General features: G+C 33.7%; 1 protein-coding gene across 1 annotated transcript in view; it reads right to left on the bottom strand.

Moving 5' to 3' along the window:
* The window catches only part of GLIPR1L2 (GLI pathogenesis-related 1 like 2), a 41983-nt gene that overhangs the window by 11632 nt on the left and 9750 nt on the right, over positions 1 to 20601 (bottom strand). Inside the window, exons 2-3 of the mRNA XM_011981401.1 lie at positions 9701 to 9946; positions 7737 to 7840 (exon numbers count right to left, since the gene is read on the bottom strand). Of these exons, the coding sequence (XP_011836791.1) occupies positions 7737 to 7840; positions 9701 to 9946 (350 nt within the window). The remainder of the gene's footprint in view (positions 1 to 7736; positions 7841 to 9700; positions 9947 to 20601) is intronic.

Raw genomic sequence — 20601 nt, 5'->3', positions numbered from 1 at the left:
TTTTATCCAGCCAGGAGGCTCTCTCCTAATTCTATTACTTAAATACTTTAACCAGTGATTTTAAATGCCACCTTTATCATAATCACTACATATGTATTTGGATCTACTTATTGACCCTCACCTACATAACACAATAACTCTATCTATTCATATGCCCTTATTTTAGCCTTTTAACTATTGCAGCTTCATGACATATTTTGAAATCTGGTAGCTATAACTTCCCTTGTCATTCATTACCTTCTTTACCTAATTATATACCAATGTTTATTTTTTTCCATATAAATTGTAATGTTATCCAGTTATATCAACTTATACAAATATCGATTAAAAATTTTAATCTGAGTTGAATTAAGTGTATGGATGGATAAAGACTGAAGTGACTTTAAGACACTGAATATTTCATCTATAAACATGGTATGTTTTTCCATTTTAAAAATTCTTCTATTAAATATTTTAGTAAACTGTAAACATTTTCTTCATATTGAGTCTGTAAATTTTTAAGATATATCTTATGTTTTTATACATATTATAGTATTTTCTAACTCATAATTTCATAGATAGGAAAGCTCTTAAGCTTTGAATATTAATTTTATAAATTGTTGATTTGCTGAATTATATTATTTTTAGTTTTTAAAATGAGGAATCTTGGGTTTCTTCAGTATTGAATAATAAGGTATCTGCTTTCATCTTTCATTTAGGCCCGTTATTTCTTTCTTGTGTCTAATTGCATTGATTTGCTTTTTTTCACTAACACTGGTATCTTGATTGATTCTTATGGAATGAATATTCTTATCTTTTTAAAACCTTAATGGCAATTCTTGTAGATATCACCACTAAATATGATGATACCTTTTAGTTTGAGGGTTGTCTGTTCTTTAAAAACACCATTTTAATGAAAAGAAAATTTTTCTCTAATTTTGCTAATTTTCACTTGTTAGCTTCTTTTTAAATTGGGAAGGGAAGCTGAACTTGGTTGAATTTTATGGGAGATATTTGTTGGTTTTTATCATTGTGTATTAGTTTTCTCAGGTTGCTGTAACAAAGTACCACAAACTAGATGGCTTAAAAACAACAGAAACTTATTATCTTACAGTTCTTAAGGCGAAAAGTCCAAAATTACGGTGTCAGCAGAGTTGGTTCCTTCTGAGGGTTCCAATGGAGACTCACTCCATGCCTCTCTCTTAGCATTTGGTGATGGTCAGCAATCTTTGGTGTTCCTTGTCTTGTAGACACATCATTCCTTCTTTGCATGACATTAGCCCCATGTCTCCGTGTTTCCACATTTCCATCTTCTTATAAAGTTACTAATCATATTGGATTAGGGACCCAACCTGCTCCACTATGACCTCATCTTAACTAATTACACCCCAAATCACCCTATTTCCGGAAGTCTTAGGTGTTAGGACTTGAGTGACTATACCACTGTGATGCTGTTTACCTTGTTACTATATTCTCTGTATTTCTGGTAGTTAGGTCTTGGGGCTTGACAAAATTCAGGTTCAATATCTGACACAAAACCAGGGGTCTTCTACTTCAGTGAAGTTTCTAGGGTACAGTGGTATGATGCTTGTTGAGATATCACTTCTAAAGTGAAAGATATGTTGTTGCACTTACCTCCTTCTGTAACCAAATGAGAGGCAAAAAAAACAAAACAAACAAAACAAAAAAAAACGTAGCAGGTCTTTTTGGATTTGGAGGCAACATATTCCTCATTTGGGTGTGCTGCTGCAGCGCATTTTCTGAGTGACTTGAAAGCTTCTACTTTTGAGTGAGGCCCAGAGCAAGAGAAGGTGCCAACAGGTGCAGGATGCCACACTAGTTGATCTGCCATTTGGGCCATAGGTTCCAGCAGATCTAATTGAATATGTCCTTGGTGGTCTCAAACCCCACTGCTGGTACCAAAATCTGTATTAAAGTTCTCCAGAGAAATATAACCAATATGATGTATATGCATGTGTATAAACATACACACACACACATCAGAGACAGAGAAAGAGAGAGAGAGAAAGACTCTTATTTTAAGGAATTGGCTCATGGGAGCTGGTAAGTCCAAAATCTGCAAGGCAGGCTGGCAGGCTGGAGATCCAGGGAAATGCTGATGTTATAGTCTTGAGTTTGAAGGAGGGAGTCTGGAGGCAAATTCCTTTCTCTTCTGGAGACCTCAGACTTTTCTCTTCAAAGCTGAAAGGACCTCAGACCTTCAACTGATTGGGTGAAGCTCACTGAAATTATGGAGGATAATCTGCTTTATTCAAAGCCTACTGGTTTAAACGTTAATCACATCTAAAATAAACCTTCACAGCAACATCTAGGCTGCTTTGACCAAACAACTAGGCACCACAGCCTAGCCAAGCTGACACATAAAATTAACCATCACATCAGCTTCCTTTAAAAAAAATGGCGAGTTTTGTTTTATCTGGCAGTGAAATTACTGGCAGATAACCGCCATCCTGTTGAGGGCTGGTTTTAGGATTAGATGGGTCTACATTACTGTTTCCCTTATTCCTATGGTGGGCTTACTCTTCGGGTATGGTTCTTACTCTTAGGGCATGGCCTTCCTGAATTCACAAGTGGGTGCCCAGGGTGTTAACCAACAACTCACCATTTTGGCTGGGCTCAAACTGCAACTCTGTCTTTTCAGCACTGTTCAGCCTCTGAAATATCTGTGCAGATCTTCAGCTTCCGAATAGCTGGTCCCCACTAATCCATTGAGCATCTTGCACTGTGAAGTGCAGCTAAAGAGTTGGCCAAGGACCCACAGAAAGTTTTTACATAGACTTGGGGGGCTTCTTCTTTGTAGCCTCCTCCTCTTTGAGATCCTGGTCCCAAATACCAGACACCTTAGCATTGACAGACACTGATATCTCCTTTACCCCCCCCAAAAAAAACACATTCTTTGTTTGGATTCTGTTTCTCTGGCTACAGTTTGGGAAACACTTTCAGGGAGAAAACTGGAACAAATACGTGACTCCCGTTGAGTTCTTTCTTATTTGCAGAGATCAAAGACCCACACTGGTTGTTTTCTAATGCCTAAAAACAGTTGTTGTATATGTTTTGTCCAGTCTTTATAGTTATTTTAAGCAAGATATTCTTATACCAGCTTACAGAATGTACAGAAGCAAAATGGGTAACATAAGAATTGCTAGAAGAAAATATGAGATAATTAAAAATAGCAGTAATATTTTGAGAAAGCTTATCTATGTATGACACAAACCTCAAAACCCATGAAAAAAAATTGATACTTTTGTTTCTACAGTAAAACAAAGCAATACGATTTGACAAAAATGAATTGCATCTTAAGTCAACAGTTAAACATTAATATTTGGGGAAATATTTGTAAATTACATTACATAAAATGTAATGTGCAATGTCTTTGGCACACTTACAACAAAATTATATTTAACTAAATGAAAGGTCCTGTAGTCAAATGCAGATCCAACATGCCTAAAAATAAAAACAGTTCTTTTCCCTCCACTCTGTATCTTTTCCTAGCTCAGTTAATAACATTACCTATCAATAGCATAAATTCTTATGGTCATCTTTATGTCTTTTCCAATATTTAAGTTTTAGAGTAATCGAATTAATATTCTTTTATTTTTTTAAATTGTACTTAAAATGTGTGTTTCTATCTTTGAAAATGAAAAATAAGGACTAGTAAATAATTATATGTAAATACTGTTTCTGTTTTTTTCAGATACATTATAAACTATTCTAATCTTTATACAGATATCTTTGTAGATTGGGAACATTTTCTTTTCTTTCTCATTTCTCTTTCCTTTGCTCTTCTCTATTGTTTAGAAACATCAGTTTGTAGATTTATATGCCATACATATTTCATTTTTTCTATATATTTTGACCTCTATTCTTCACCTTTGTGTTTCTGAGAAAAATTTTCAAGGTTGCTTTGACTTGTTGTTTTCTGTATGCATGGCCAGGTCTGTTTTATTCTTCTATTCTGCATTAATTTTCTGTAACTATATTAACAAATTACCACAAATTGGGTGGCTAAAACAACATTAACTTATTCTCTCACTGTTCTGGAGGCCCAAAGTCCAAAATCAAGGTGTTGGCAGGACTGTGCTCCCTCCAAAGGCTCTGAGAATCTGTTCTTTGATTTTTCCAGCTTCTGGTGGCCTTAGCTCCTTGGCTTCTGGATGCATCACTTTAGCCGCTTCCGCTGTGGTCACACTGTCTCCTCCTCTTCTGTGTGTCTAATGTTGAATCCTCCTCTCCTCTTTAGCCCTCACCCAAATAATCCAGAATAAATTCCTTTTCTCAAGATCCTTATCTTAACCACATCTTTGCCATATTAGGTAATATTCACACTTTTGTCATTTAAGTAATAATGACAGGTTCTGGAAATTAGGGCCTAAATATATTTAACGTTGGTTGGGGGGCACCGTTCATCCCACTATACCTTCTAATTTTCAATTTGGTTATTTTACATTCATTTCTACCCAATATTTTATAATATTGTAATGGATTGATTTTTCTACCAACTATCCTTAAGAGAGATAATGTGATTGCCTATTTTAGGTACATAATCAAATAAGAATTGGACTGAGTTGACTGATATATGTTCCAATCTAGATCCTTCAAGGTAGACTTGCCAATATTTGTATCAAAGGAAAAATGGTTAACAGAAATTTCAAGACAAAGAAGCCTATGCCATAGGAGAGTAGCAAGAAAAAAAGGGTGATTTCAACAACTAGTAGCTTCATCTTATCACTGTAGTCATCTGAGACCCCTGAATCACTATTCTTCTTAAGGTCACCAAATACCTTCATCTCATCTAATGGAACTGTCAGTTCTCCTTCCTCAATTTCTCATTCTCTCAGCAGCATCTCATAGAGTTAACCAGTTTGGGCTTCTTAGTTCATGTTCTTCACTTGACTTCCAAGTACCTTACCAGCAGGTTTTTGGTTTCCCTCATACCTCATTAGCCTCTCTTCATTCTCCTTTACTAGCTCTTTTGCCTTAGTTTGAAATAGCATAGTGCCCCAGGACTTAGTTCTTAAATTGTCTCCATATTCACTCTCCCACATGCTGATCTCATTCACTGTGACTTTCACTTCAGAGCCTTTTTACCAGAAATTTCCTCTACTTAGAAAACAACTACATACTTTCATATGGCTCTCTGTTTCTCATGATTCAATCACATTTCCTGCATTTATTTTTCTATCTAATATACCCAAATAGAAAACATACCCTTTGATCTTCTCTAAGTTAATGAAATCACCATCCACCCAGGTTTTTTAGACTAAAGACATAGGCACAGTGTTGCTTGATTATTTTATTCAATCTATCCCTAAAGTCAAGCCAATTGGCTTGTATTATTAGCTCCACCTTCATAATATACCCAGAAACTGACCTTTCCTCACTATTTCCATTCTATGGTAGGCAGAATTCTAAGATAAATCACAAGATCCTCCACTCCTCATGTACATGCAATGCATAATTCTCAGGAGAGTGAATATGATTAATTTTACTTCCATAATTATATTATAAGGCGCTACTGACCTTAAAATATTGACATTATCTAGGTTGGCCTTGACTCATCCTACGGGTGTTTTAAAAGCAGAGAGTTTTCTTTAGCTGGTCACAGAAGAGGAGTCAGAGATTTGAAACATGAGATGGCTCTGACATATCTTTGCTGACCTGAAGATGGTGGGGCCACGTGTCAAAGAAACATGGGCAGCTCCAGAAGATGAGACAACACATGGCTCAGAGCCAGCAAGCAAACAAGGACAAGAGTCCCATCATCATACAGAGCTAAATTCTGCTCACAGCCTGAATGAGCTTGGAAGCAGGTACTTCTCCAATCCTCCAGGCGAATACTTAGTCAACATCTGGATTTTGGCCTTTGAGACCCTGGGAAGACAATCCTGTCACAATATGCCTGGGTTCATGACCTATAGAACTGTTTGATAATAAATGGGTTCTGCTTTAAATCACTACATTTGTGGTAATTCATTATCTAACTCGATAAAAAATCCACATGCTAAAACCCTAATCCAAAATATCAGTCTGTAGCCTGTACTATAGGAAACAGCCTCTTAATTATACTTCCTCTTTACACTCTTGTTTCCTTATATTTCATTCTCTACCAACGGTCACAGTAAACTTTTTGTTAAGGTGTTCTTTTCAAAACAAAAGTGAGATCATGTCACTCTGTGTTTAAGACCTTCCACTGCCTTTGTCATTACTTAGGATAAATTCCAAAATTTTTAACATAACGTATGTTATAATATTTGGTCTAGCTGTCATCTAATTCTCTACCTCAACTCCTACCTCTAACCACAGTTATTCCTTCTCAAACATGTTAAACTCATTCCAGTCTCTGAGATTTTTATACATGCTCCTACCTGGAACATACTTCTACCTGGAACATCTGGTTTTCAGCTCAAATGATACCCTTCTTCTGTGACTACCCTATCTATCTTCTAGACCAGTCATTCTCTATTTGCTAATCTTGCTTTTTACAGTATATTTTATTGTCTAATTACAATGTTATTTATCTATGTGTTCACTTATTAAAGTGTTTGTCTCCCTGCCAAGACTATAAACTAAATGTGGTGTCTTTTACATCTTGTTAGTAGAAAGAACAGAGTCTGTACATACTTGCTGAGTGAATAAATGAGGATTTGTGCCCCAGAAAATCCTCTACCAACCCCCTCCTCCCCGGTGTACAATTCTGTTTGAATTTGCAACACCAATCAGTAGTAATTTTTAAAGTTTCTGCAAGTAATAGGTATCCCAATGCTTCCAGTCTGTAGGAGTGAAAGGACGCCTAAAATGTTTTGCAACTCTATATTCCAAACTTATTTTGCATGTCTATGTTCAAAGTTAGCAAGACTTCTCATCAGGAAAGAGCTTTCTGAGTTTAATTTGACGCAGAGCATAGTTCTACTGTTTTTCTTAGCCAGGGGAATACAATCAGTAATCACTACTTTTTAAATTTTTCTTTCTGGTTTAGTCTCAAAGCATTTTATTTGGCAGAAATTCCTTCTCAATCTTGGTAGGCAGTCAATTCTTACTGTTTATTTAAGATGTTAATTCGAACATTTTCTAACTTATTTGGAAGTTATAACAATATTACTTATAGTATTATATTGACCTGTAAGAAAGCTTGGAAATTTCCAAAAGAGCTCTCAAGAAATGGAAGCTATTTTGAGATGTAGTTATTTTCCATCATTTGAAGGTACTCAGGTATACGGTATAGTCATATATGAATAGCTTGACTAAAAGTTGTGTGAAGTGCTCTTCAATCTCGAGATGTTACAATTCCTTATATGTATAAGACAGGTCCCAGTCAATAATCTCCAAGGGGTGGTCAATTAAAAGTGCTCTTCATGTTACAAAACTGACATATTCCTGATACAATTCTTACTGAATAAATTTCAACACATCTAATTTTCTTTCTACTTCTACTATAAATTTTAGAATAAACTCTTTTGGAAAATAATTTGTCTTATGCTAATTAAGTGAAATATTGTGAAATAATACTAAAGTTAAGGTTATTCTAGGAAGTAATATTTGGCCAGTGTATAAGTAAAATCAATATGTCCAATTTATGACTTATTTCATTATGAAATTGAAAATATTTCAATGTAAAATATTATATTTAATTATTTTATAGTTCAAAAAACATAAAAATATATTGAAAGTTAGAAAAACTTATCTTGAAATTTTCTGAATTTATTTTTATATTCTTTTATTAATTTTAAGTAACTTACCCTGGTGCATAGTTGCATATGAAAATTGCTGCATGTATAATATGTCCAATTCTTGAACATGGAGTAACAGCACAACCAACTTTGTAAGAGTTGTCCCAAACAAGCTAAAATAAAAATTTCAAGAAAGACACAAAATTTAATTTTAAACATTTACTTTCATATTATAAACAATAATATATTCCATTCACATAGAACTTTTCACCAAGCAATTCAAGAAATATAAACTATTTTTATTTAGAGACATGTAGAGAGTTACCACAGAGTTGGGGCAGCATTTTCAACACTGTATTTAAAGAAATACTTCAATAGATTCTACCAATACCATATTCTTAGGAAGAACTGTTTGAGAACACGGTCAACCCAGAATAATGCTTCAGAGACAGAGGAAGTCACACCTGATGAATCAATTTTCAACCTCTGGTTGAATTGGAAAGTTCTAGGTTATTGGAAGAGAGAAGATGGGAAAGAGGAGAATAAGTTTTTAAAAGATGGAAGTTGTGGGAAAAAGGGAAAAAAAGAGAGACAATCTGATTATAGAAACTAAAAGAGATACAAGAGTAGAGAAGAATTGAATGCTATTTGCATTTCTCTTTCTCTTTGTTAAGAAAATTCTATTGCAGGACAAAACAAAAGCTGGCCTTTTCATTAAAAAATGAAATAAAAGAGCTGGTTTCTATAAAAGAGAAACAGATCTTGAATTGGAGTAAAAAAGATGGGAATAATCAAAGGCATTCCAGAAATTATCTGTATAACTTTAATATTTCTAATACTTCCAAGTGAACCAAAAAGTACTTGTTTTGTTAATCTCTGTGCAAGAAAGAGGAACCATTCTTGTTTTATTCTTTATCTCAGGCCTTAGTGGTTTTAAAAGTGTGATCCTTAAAGAAATAAAGTGACACATTAAAAAGGTGATACATTAGAAGAATAAAGAATAGAATATCTGCAAGAGTTAAAGTGAAGTTAAGCATGTCAAATGCAGGAAATGAAAATGTCTAGGAGACTAGAATTAAGGAATAAAAACACAGAGTACCATATCAGGGAGTAGATTTGGTTAGTTTCCTGAGTATTAAAGCCATATTAAAGAGGCTAGGTTTGATAGTAGCAAGTCAATGGAAAATCACTATAACTTTCCAGAAGGAAGAAATGATCAGAAAAAAAAAAAATAATGAAAAAATTTTTGAAGCATGATTGGATGAAAGAGAAAGACATGAGTTCAACATGAACAAATTCCAAAATGTTAAGTTCTACATAAAACGTGACATAAGGGTTTGTTGATTGAAAAACTACCTTTTAAATAAATGTGGGAGTTCATGTAATGATTTCTTGATTCCTGAAACAAATATTTATTGCAGACCTAAATAATGTCATGTTGTTGAGAATATATGGATGAAAAGGCAAGGTCCCTGCCCTCAGTGTAGTATCAGACATATAAATAAATTATTGTTAAACAATGTGATGTGTAAAATAACAAAGGTTATGTGCCATAAGTGCTTCAATATTCCTGGAGTATGAAGTGTGAGGGTGGATTATTGAACTAGAGGCAGGGAAACAATACTATTAATTTGCATTCCAAATGTTTTAGTCAATCAGCTATATAGTAGTATGTGTACTGATATGTGCAAAAAAATTTTCTACTTATGTTTATAGTCAATAATTTATAAATTATTTTTATTTACTGGTTTCTTTCCTCCTTTTCCAGTGTACATTATTTTTAGGAAAGTGCTTTTCATCTTTGAACATGGAGAGTAGGTTTACTCCATTTAAAATATTGTTTTAATTGTATGGTTCACATAAAAGATGGGATGGTAGACATTTTGAAGACTAGGAAGATTGATTAAAAGTGTGATCTTATTAAATGTAATAATTTTATTATTTGAGTTTATGTACAAATTTGAAACATAATAAAACTAGGCATAAAGCAATTAAAAAGTATTTGAATTAATAACAAAATAAAAATTAGATACCTGAACATAATTAGAACAGTCTCCAGAGCAACTGCCATTTTCAAAATTGTACATTTTCTTCTCTGCATGCCAACTTCTGATAGCAATACTTGCAGTAAATTCATTTTCAGGGCCGACCCACATATTTTCACCAATACCATAAAATTTAGGATGGACCATTTGTACATCTTCTAAATAAATATTATGCTCAAACACACATCTTTTTCCCCATGCTCTAGCAGTCCGTGATAAAGCTACATCCCAAGTCTGAAAAATATTCGAAAAGCAAAGAGAACAAAATAAGAAGTTTTTTGTGTAGTCTAAAATATTTTTTCTTGAGTTCTTATCAATAGATTTAAAGGAAACAATTCTAACTTTGTACTCGTGCATCTTGGTTGAGAAATTTCTACTGGGAAAAACTTCTATGGGATAATAAAAAATGAAATGACCATTTCCTGAGACAAAGTACTATGTATGTATTTGTAATTAAAATATTAGAATGCTAGATGATGGAAATGATACTATTTTCACATGTAGTCTGTTCAGAAGTATGTAATACACTTTCCTATAGTCTGCTCAGAATATATATTTTTAAACTCATGCCTTTTTGTACACACAATTACAACAGTTTAAAATACTATTCATTTAAGAGGTATTTATTAAGTAATGATTATATGCAAAATATCATATTGTCAAGAATAAAATGCTAACTCAGCATAAATTTTGTCCTCAAATTGCTTTATTAGAATTATATATATATATATATAAAATTAGATAAATATATTTTATATATACCTGATTAGATATACATCTCATATACACATATATATCTGTTTAGATACACATCATATATATTGGATTAGCTGTACATCTTATATATATTGGATTATACATCTTATATATATCGGATTAGATATACATCTTATATATATCAGATTAGATACACATCTTATATATATATCGGATTGATATACATCTTATATACATATCGGATTAGTTATACATCTTATATATATCGGATTAGATATACATCTCATATATATCGGATTAGATATACATTTTTTTATATCGGATTAGATATACATCTTATATATATTGCATTAGATATATTTTTTATATCAGATTACATATAAGATCAGATATATATGTAAGATTAGAGAATAAGAGAAAGAAGACAGAAAGATAATACATAGTGTATATATACACACACACACACATACATGAAAAACTTTTAACACATGGTAGTAGTTGGTGAATGTTACATGTAAGGCACATATAACGTTTGTCGCCAGAAATATGAGAAAATAGCATAAGATGCTGTTCCCTGGCTAGCTATCTGGAAATAACCAGAAATGTGTGCTTTTATCGTCATTTAGAGACTCATTAAATTAATTGTTAGTGAAAGACCAGAACGAAAACCGCACACTAGAAAAATCAACAAAATAGCGGTGAAACCAAAATACTAAGTACATATGTTATAGTGTGTCGGAAAGTAAGCATCTGAAAACCAATACTCATACTTCCTCAGAGCAGGTGTGTCCAACATTTTGGCTTCCCTGGTCCACACTGAAAGAATTGTCTTAGGCCACACATAAAATACGTTAACACTAAGGATAGCTGATGATCTAGTGAAAAAAAATCGCAAAAGAATTCATAATGTTTTCAGAAAGTTTACAAATGTGTGTTGGGCTGCATTCAAAGTTGTCCTGGGCCTCATGCAGCCTGCAGGCCACAGGTTGGACAAGCTTGCCTTAGAGTTTTCTTAGTGAATCCCACAGATTATACATAAATACAACATAGAAAGTAAACATATCAGACCTTTAGAATATCTCCCCACTACTTCCTTTCCCCTAAGGTAACCACTATTAAAAAATTTGCTTGTGTATATATCTCTCTATCTCTGTATATACAAACATACACACATTTAACTCTAAGTTTGGCTGTTTTAAATGGGTAGTTTGTGATCTTTTTTCCCTTGCACAATTGTGATCATATCATATATAATATTATTGGCCTTCAACTTTCAGTTTTCATGTAGAGAAAGAGTTCCATATTAACATAACTAGATTTGCTTAATTTTTACAAGGTCTACATAGTATCCCACAGCATGGATAGCCTATAATAAATATAATCATTTCACCATTAATAGACCTTTAGATTGTTTCCCATTTGCAAACAATGTCCCATGGGCTATACTTCAACCTGATATATTTTACATATAGTTCACATACCTCATCCTTACTACATAGCAGTCATTATTTTAAGAGTATTTTATGTATTATTTCATTGAATGTTCCAATAACCCTAGGAGGTATGTATTATTATTATTATTTCTGTTTGCCCTGAGGAAGTAACTAAAACACCAAGAGGTTAAGGAGTTTAAGTGTATTAAATGTCTCATAGACAGTAAATTGTGGAGCCTGGATTTAAACTCATGAAATCTAATTCCCAACTCCAAGTTCATAAGCATTTTACTTCTCACAGCTATGTGCAAATAACTTGTAATAGCTCCAGATTCTTTTATTCAACTATGAATAAAAATCCTAACTGAAAAGAGAGGCTAAAATTTCAAGAAGCAGTTAATGAGATATTTAATGAAATATGTCAAGATAAGGTTGATAAGTGTGCTTTGAGAGGGCAAAAAATTTTTGTAAGCCATTAGTCTTTGTTTAGCTAGAAAAGCTGAATCCACATTCTAATTTGTACTCTCTTATAGGTAACAGGAAGATTTTAAGATTTTATTTCAATATATTTCCCTAGAATATGTCTAACTATGGGCCTTTTCTCATTAATTGGGCTTAGCATTTGGTGGACTCCATTAAAAAATAATTTTAAAAGGAAGTTATAATCATAACTCTCATACATGTGTCAATGATTTTACGTGATTAATTAATGAGGGAACTACTAAGATATTATCTTTGGATTAAGAATCCAAAGAATTCTCAAGATTATAGGCTGTATAGAAGTGCTGAAATCCATTCACAAATAAATATAAAAACTGGGTCTTATCCACAGGGCAATCGTCCATTACATTTCATCAGACACAATAAATTTGCATTTCTATGAGCAAAATTAGTTACATTACAATCACTTTTCTACAATTTAAAAATTGTAAATTGCCTAGCTCAAAGACAATTATAGAAAAGATAATTGCTATGTGTAAGATAAACAGTGCACACAATATTGTATTTCACAATTTTCCCTGACATTTATCTTAATCTAAAAACTTACGTCTTTCCTCCGTTCTAGAAAATCTGCTTCTATTATTTCTTAATTTTCTCCTCTTTATTTTAGTTTTTAGTTCCACACCATTTGTAAGATTTAGGAACTTTGCATTCTATTCTCTCTTTTAATTTTTGCTTTGTGCTTTTACACATTAATTTATTTATTCATCCATTCAATACATGGGAATATCTCAATAAGCTGAAGGATATAAAGTTGCATATGAAAAATTTCATTATTGAAGTAAAAAATATTCATGACACTTGTTAACACAGTAATGAAGGCTTTGGAAGACTTGCAACAGGGGAGACACCTGAGGCTCAACTCCAAACACAGGAAGGATAAGTGGGGATTTATAGCCATGGAGCAGGATGAGGGGGTCAATGAATAAAAAATTATTGAGGAGACATCAAGTTTGACGGGATTCTTGCTACACTGATCTAAAGGATTCTTGCTGAAGACAGGTCAGTGTAGCCAGGTCAGGCCAGGTAGATCTCAAGGTTGGGGGATGAAGATTTTGATCAGATATTCAGAGTAATCAGGTATCGAGGGTGGGAGACTTTCCTTAAACTGGGCAAGGTGGGACTTTTGTGAAAACTGGGTGATGCAGGCCATAGGACAGGGCCTAAATCCCAGGTCTAGTCAGAGAGGGCTCAGGAAAGTCTGACTAAAGTTTGGTTAAGTAGAGGGCTCAGGAAAATCTGAATAAAGTTTGGTTAAGTAGAGAGTCTTTGTTAGGCCCCTCTTGTATTTGTATCTGTCTCTCTTTCTCTTTCTGAGATAGGGACTTGCTCTGTTGCCCAGGCTAGAATGCAGTGGTGTGATTGTGGTTCACTGCAGTCTCAAACTCCTGGGCTCAACTGATCCTCCTTTGTTAGCCTCCATAGTAGCTGGGATTACAGGTGTGCACCACCGCACCCAGCTAATTCTTTTATTTTTTTGTAGAGACAGGGTCTTGCCATATTGCCAAAGCTGGTCACAAACTCCTGGACTCAAGTGATCCTCCCACCTCAGCCTCCCAAAGTGTTGGTATTACAGGTGTGAGCCACCATGCCCAATACCTCTCTTCTTATTTGACAATGCACTTCATGCAATTTAACCTATTAAATAAATCTAATTAGTTTTAACTTTAAAAAAAAAAAAAAAAGTAAAGGAAAAAATTCTTTGAGATAGTCTAGGGTTCTGGGAAATTTCAAGTTCAGCTCAAAATTAAGATTTCATTTAGAATTTGATCTTGGAAAAGCAATGTCATAAAAAATCTCAAAAGGTTTGAACACTTGACTAAATAAGATCTTAGACAGCTATGAAACAATACTTAAGCAATCTATTTAGCCAATATGACAAAAGATTTCAAAAGTAACTATGGGGGTAACATAATTTTTTTTTAAAGACCTTAGCTCTTTTAAAAGTGAGAATACGTGGTTTTCTTAAATAATCAGGAAAATAATCAAGTTTATATAAAGCACAGGAAATCATTTTAAGATACACAATCTTTTTATTCTAAGTTGATTACTTGAAAAGCAAAAAATCCCCACAACTTTTGGCAATTTCTTATTAAGAGCGGACCAGTAACCCAAGTAAATGTTGTCATTTTTACAGAGAAAAAATCAAATTCTAGTTTTACATCACTGTACTTTTAATTTTAAATGTCATTTAAGGTTTTCTAAAAAGCCATTATAAATACAACCATCTGGTCTTAGCCAGCTTTGACCATGCAACATAAAATTTTCTTTTCACAAGCCTTTTCAAACTTTCTATATCCATATTTCTAAATTTGTTGAAGGCCGAAAGAGTGAGGGTCATGATCAACTCAGTATACCACTGGAGGCTATATGAGTAAACTGCAAACTGTTCTCATGAAAGTGGGTTGTTGGCAAACTGACAAACTGCGTCTGCTGCCCAGAAGGAATGCTGAGGGCAGTCATGACCCAGGCACAAGTGTTTTTTGTGATTAGTTACATCTGAAGCCTATTAATAATAATATGAATCTGTGATCAATTATACAGCTGGCCAATTGTTACCTCCTCCTCCCTGCTCATTTCACGCAACAAATACGAAGGGCTGTGGAAGCTCAGAGTGGCTGCCGTTGCTCACTAGAGGCAGGGAGACCTCTTCTTCCTCCTCATGTTACCCTTCCTTTAAAACTGTTTTTTTTTTTTTTTTTTTTTTTTTTTGAGACGGAGTCTGGCTCTGTCGCCCGGGCTGGAGTGCAGTGGCCGGATCTCAGCTCACTGCAAGCTCCGCCTCCCGGGTTTAGGCCATTCTCCTGCCTCAGCCTCCCGAGTAGCTGGGACTACAGGCGCCCGCCAACTCGCCCGGCTAGTTTTTTGTATTTTTTAGTAGAGACGGGGTTTCACCGTGTTAGCCAGGATGGTCTCGATCTCCTGACCTCGTGATCCGCCCGTCTCGGCCTCCCAAAGTGCTGGGATTACAGGCTTGAGCCACCGCGCCCGGCCTAAAACAGTTTCTTTTAAGTTTTCGTTTCTGCATTCGTCCTCCTTTGTTCAGTCTTGTAATGACGGTCTCAAGTAGTAACAGTAGTAACTGTTGTAGCCATGGTCTCAAGTAGTAACTGTGGCAGTCTGCCACATATATTGTTCTAAATTTTCTTCTTTCTCATCCTGACCAGTCATTTTATTTTAAGACAAAATTACTTTCTCCTTCTCTTGACAAAAACACATCCTACATTCCTTGTAAACTTTTCATATAAAGTGTTTCCATACATTAGTACCCTTGATTTCACAGAGAAAAACTAGAAAGTAAATAACTGTGAATTATTTGTCATATACCAGCATTCTATAGTAGATTAGCAAATTTTATGAATATACCATCTCACCAGCGTTTATAGGTATTGGCTACTTCATAGTATTAAAAACTAAAAAGTGTGCAAGCTTAAACTTATGCTTAAAAATGAATGTTTCAGCAGTTTATCTCACTTAGAAATTATCAATGAGTATCTATGAATTTAATCTAACATAACTTTATCAGTTACAAAAAAGATTTTGGAAACTATTTTTTAGTAAGACATAACACTAAACAAAGCTACCTAGCATCTCAGGTTATTTCCTTATTAACTATTCTTATGGCACATACATATTATGTAAACATAAAAGAATAACAACAGCAAAAATACTAAAAAGGGTTAAATGCACAATTGTTGTTTTATTGCTTCATTTGATACATATGAAGTAATACATATCAAGAAATTCATTTTTACTGCATCTTTATTTGTACATGTGTTCTTAGGCTGAATTTATAATTTTTATCATCTTAAATATCTTGTAGCTATCACAAGTTTATTTGACTTAGTAAACCCAAGTAGAATAAAAATATATGCTTGTATGATAATTAATTCTGATAACTCAGAAGACACAGCTGTGTTTTATTAAACCAACATTACTAAACTAGTCTTATTTGGCAAAGATTCACCCAAGTCAAGTGAATCTGAAAAGAATGTGGATTAGTTTGTTATTTTTCTGAGAGTTTGAGGAACGTTTAATTTATATAAGCCTTATTTAGCTCTAAGGCAATTTTAACAGAACTCCTTTAAGAGATTTTATAAATTAAATTTGTAATATGATCTCAAGGTAAGAAAGTATCACATATACATAACATACATACGTATACACACACAGAGAGACATATATAGAGATCTTATAGGTTCATTCTAAAATTTTAGCCACAAGTCAACTGAAACACAATAATAGAAAACTCACTGATTTACATAAAATACTTGGAAGTATGTTTTTGACAGAGGTAACAAGTTAAGGTGATCTGCTCAATATGAGGGCTAATGCTTTTTACCATTATTTGTGGAAAAGTCTTTAAGGCTTTCTTTGTCTTGATATGCAATCTCATGGAGACTGTGAACTACTTTTTAGGTGAAAGACTGTGGGAACATCAAATGGTTGTTTAGATGTTTCCAAAGCCTGTCTGGGTGGATCAAATATTTCCAATTTATTTGAAATATTTGTTTCCAATTTATTTTTCCTTTTTAGTCTGTTTCCAATTTATTTTTCCTTTTTAGTCTCAGGTAGTTGCTTCTGAGGGTTCCTGAGTTTCTTGAAAGCCTCTAATGGGGGCAGGGGATCTAAAGTTCTAGTGACTGTAGAGGCTGGTGTGAACAGAAGGATGAAGGAGGTAGGGGGTTGAAGGTGGACATATCAAGGGAACTGAAGGGAAGATCAAAGGTGGTACAAGGAGGAAGGAGGAGCAGAGATGATGGGAAGGGAGGGGTCTTAGAGGAGCTAGTTTGCAGAGATTTGAAGTTTCCCAAAGAGGCCACTGAAGTTCCAAATTATCCTTAGTTAAATTCACACCAACAAAAAAGGAAGTAGACACAGTTGGTGGAGTATAGAGTTACCAGGGGCTCAAAAACAGGACACGGGTTAGTAAACTGAGAAGCTCCCAGGAAAGCAGCAGAATCAAATGGGGACCACAAGGAGACCTCATAAGAAGCCAAGACAAATGTCCAGCCTAGGACTCAGGAAATGAATCTCCCCACAAAACAGAGAGTCAGGAAGAAAGACTTTCAGTCCAGGATTGAGAAGTGAATCCCCACTTGAAAGAAAGAATAGGAAATAAATTTTAAGCCTAGAAGGGGCCTCTCAGACAAAGAAGCCTAAAATTCTAATTCAGCTTGAGAGAGTATACAGAAGCTTAAAAATCAAAAATCTATCCACACCATGCTTCAACAGACTGTCATCTGAAGCAGTGGCTCATGAGTCAGACTCACCAATGGATCCCTAATCATTCAGGAGTGAAGACAAAGTCTTCAAAGGTGTGCACTTGGGGTCCTGGGTGAGAGGTTTGGAGATCCAATGATGAATCTGCTACTATCGGAGTCACAGCAGTACCATAACTGTTAAAGGAAAAATTGTTCATGACACTTGTTAACACAGAGGAGGACTTTATTTAGGGCTTTTGTGGTAAGTGGTAAGACTATCATGTTAGAGAAGAGAGAATGGGCTCAATTCCAAATACAGCAGTGATAAGTGAGGATTTTATACCCATGCAACAGAGTGAGGAGGTCAGTGCATGGAAAATTACTAAAAGGAGACATCAAGGGTAGGGGGATTCTTGCTAAACTGACTACAAAGATTCTTGCTGAAGGCAGGCCAGAGTGATTAGACATCAAGGGCAACAGATGCTGTCTAAACTGGGCTAGCTGTGATTTGTGATAAAACTGGGCAATGTAAGCTTTAGGACAGGGCCCAAGGTCAATCTCTATTCAAGAAGAAGGCTCAGAGTCTTCGTCAAAATACACATAACACTGATTTTGGAAACTGAACAAATTTAAGTAACGAGTTGTACACAGTGTGACTAAGGAAGAGTAAAAGGAATTATTAAGAGACTAGAGAATATTATTATTCTATTTACTTTCCAATATATATTGATAAATGAAATAGGCCTACATTTTTTCCCTTTTTCTCCTTGTTATGTTTATCACATTTGGAGATTTAAGTTATTCTAGATTTCTAAAATGAATTGAATCTTCCATTTTTTAAACACACAGAAACACATTAATATCACTGGAAATATCTGTTCTTTGAAGGTTATTCAGAATTAACTTTATTGTTACCTAGGATTGAGGCCTATTTAAAGAATAGATCTTCAACATCTTGCTACTGTCTTCTAAAGCACTGCTGTTAGGGTTTTCTCTTTCTGGATTTACTTTGCAACTTACATTTTGCTAGAAAAACACTTGATTTCATCTAGATACCTAATATTATTAACATGGTTGGACATAGTATTGTCTTACACTTCTTGTAATCTCATCTCTATTTGTGGTTATAATTCTTTTTCTCACTACTAAAATAATTTGTTTTCTTTTTATCCCCTGAGACTTATCAGGAATATGTCTATTTATTTTCTAGTTCTTGCAAATAAGAATGCTGTTTTACTAGAAAAAATTATTTTTCATTAATTTTACCTATACAGCTATTCTCTCAGTCTTTGTTTCTTTTCTTTGAATTTTTTAGTTCACTTATTGTCAGTCAGTTTATGTAAAATGACATTCACAGTAAATTGCCTTTTCCTTTATGTCATGTGTTTTGATATTGTGCCCATATTTTGGGGAAATTTTGTTTTTTGTTCTTGATCTGAAGATAATTTGAAGAATGTTCCTCAAGTCCTAAGTAGTTAAGATTCTATCAACCAACACTTTTTGTTCTTTCTAGTTTTATTAAATTTTAGTCAGAAATTTGGCCTGTAAAATTTCTACTTAAGCTTTTCCTTATGAGCATAAAACAAAGATGTTTTTCATGGATATTAGAATCCCTTATTGACAGGATATACAATTATTGATTTTGTCCAATTTTATTCATTGTTATATATAACTTACTTTTCAAATCTATTTTATAAGATTTTAAAACAAGTATAGAAAATATCCTATAATTATCTTGTTTTAAAAAATATTTCTTTGTATTTTTAGGAAATTTTACTTGATATATTTTCTATTTTGGCCAGTGCAAAGGCCTTTATTTTATCTTCATGGATTATACCTTCTTTTTCCCCAATACGTAGTATTTCTTTTTATCTTTAGTCTTCATTTCTATATTATTTTATAATATTGTTTCTCTTTTTTAAATTGGAAGTTTCATGATATATTTTTATTCATCTTTTTATTTTCAATTGTTTCAGGTATATATTTTTGCAAATTATTGATAAGGAAATTAAATTCACTCATATTTATCATAACTTATATTTAGTTTATTTTAAAATATTATTTTATGTTTACAGTCTTTAAAAGTCATTTCCTATTTTTCTCTCTTTATATTGCGGGCTTGATAAAGTTTCTTTTTATTGCTCACTTCTCTTTTGCAAATCTGGAAGTTCAACTAACTTTTCCCATCTGCTAGCCACCAACATCAAATCATTATGATAATCTTTATGATTAACTACTTTTAACTTCAATTATCATATTTAAAATTACATATGATTATTAAATAACAAAAAGACAAATATATATATATACACATATATATATATAATTATGCTCACTTCCATTTTGATGTTTCGTTTGCCCATTTCATCCCATCATACACAAAGATCAGACTTCAGGAATGCTAGCCCTAATACATAAAATACGTTATTTTACTGAGGATCATGTTTTAAATTTTTTTAGTTGCAATTACATTTTTTTTGCTGTATATATTTTTTGTTTCATGAATGCTTTATAACTTATAATCTCCAGTGAAATTATCAACATGCATTAACGAACATTTTGTTTTAAAAATAAATTATTTTTTGAATAGATATCTAATACTTTATAAAAACAAAACCACATAAAATCATTGAGAAGTCATGTTGTCTTGCTCTCCACCATCCTATTTCCCCTAGGGCTTCTATATGTAACTAATTAATTCCTGTGGATCTGTCCATTATTTTTCATTCAAATATACATTATCTTTAATTTTCTTATATAAAACGTATCATAATGTACCTTGCTTTTCCAAGATCCATGAGATATTGTCTTGTTAGTGTAAAGAATGTTCTGTCGGGTGTGGTGGCTCACGCCTGTAATCCCAACACTTTGGGAGGCTGACGCGGGTGGATCACGAGGTCAGGAGATTGAGACCATCCTGGCTAACACAGTGAAACCCCATCTCTACTAAAAAAATACAAAAAAAATTAGCTGGGCGTAGTGGCGGGCGCCTGTAGTCCCAGCTACTCCGGAGGCTGAGGCAGGAGAATGGCGT

This window comes from Mandrillus leucophaeus, unplaced genomic scaffold (genome assembly GCF_000951045.1).
Source record: "Mandrillus leucophaeus isolate KB7577 unplaced genomic scaffold, Mleu.le_1.0 Scaffold225, whole genome shotgun sequence".
NCBI lineage: Eukaryota > Metazoa > Chordata > Mammalia > Primates > Cercopithecidae > Mandrillus > Mandrillus leucophaeus.
The sequence above is the reverse complement of the archived record's forward strand: the minus strand, read 5'-3'. Positions and strand labels throughout refer to the sequence as shown.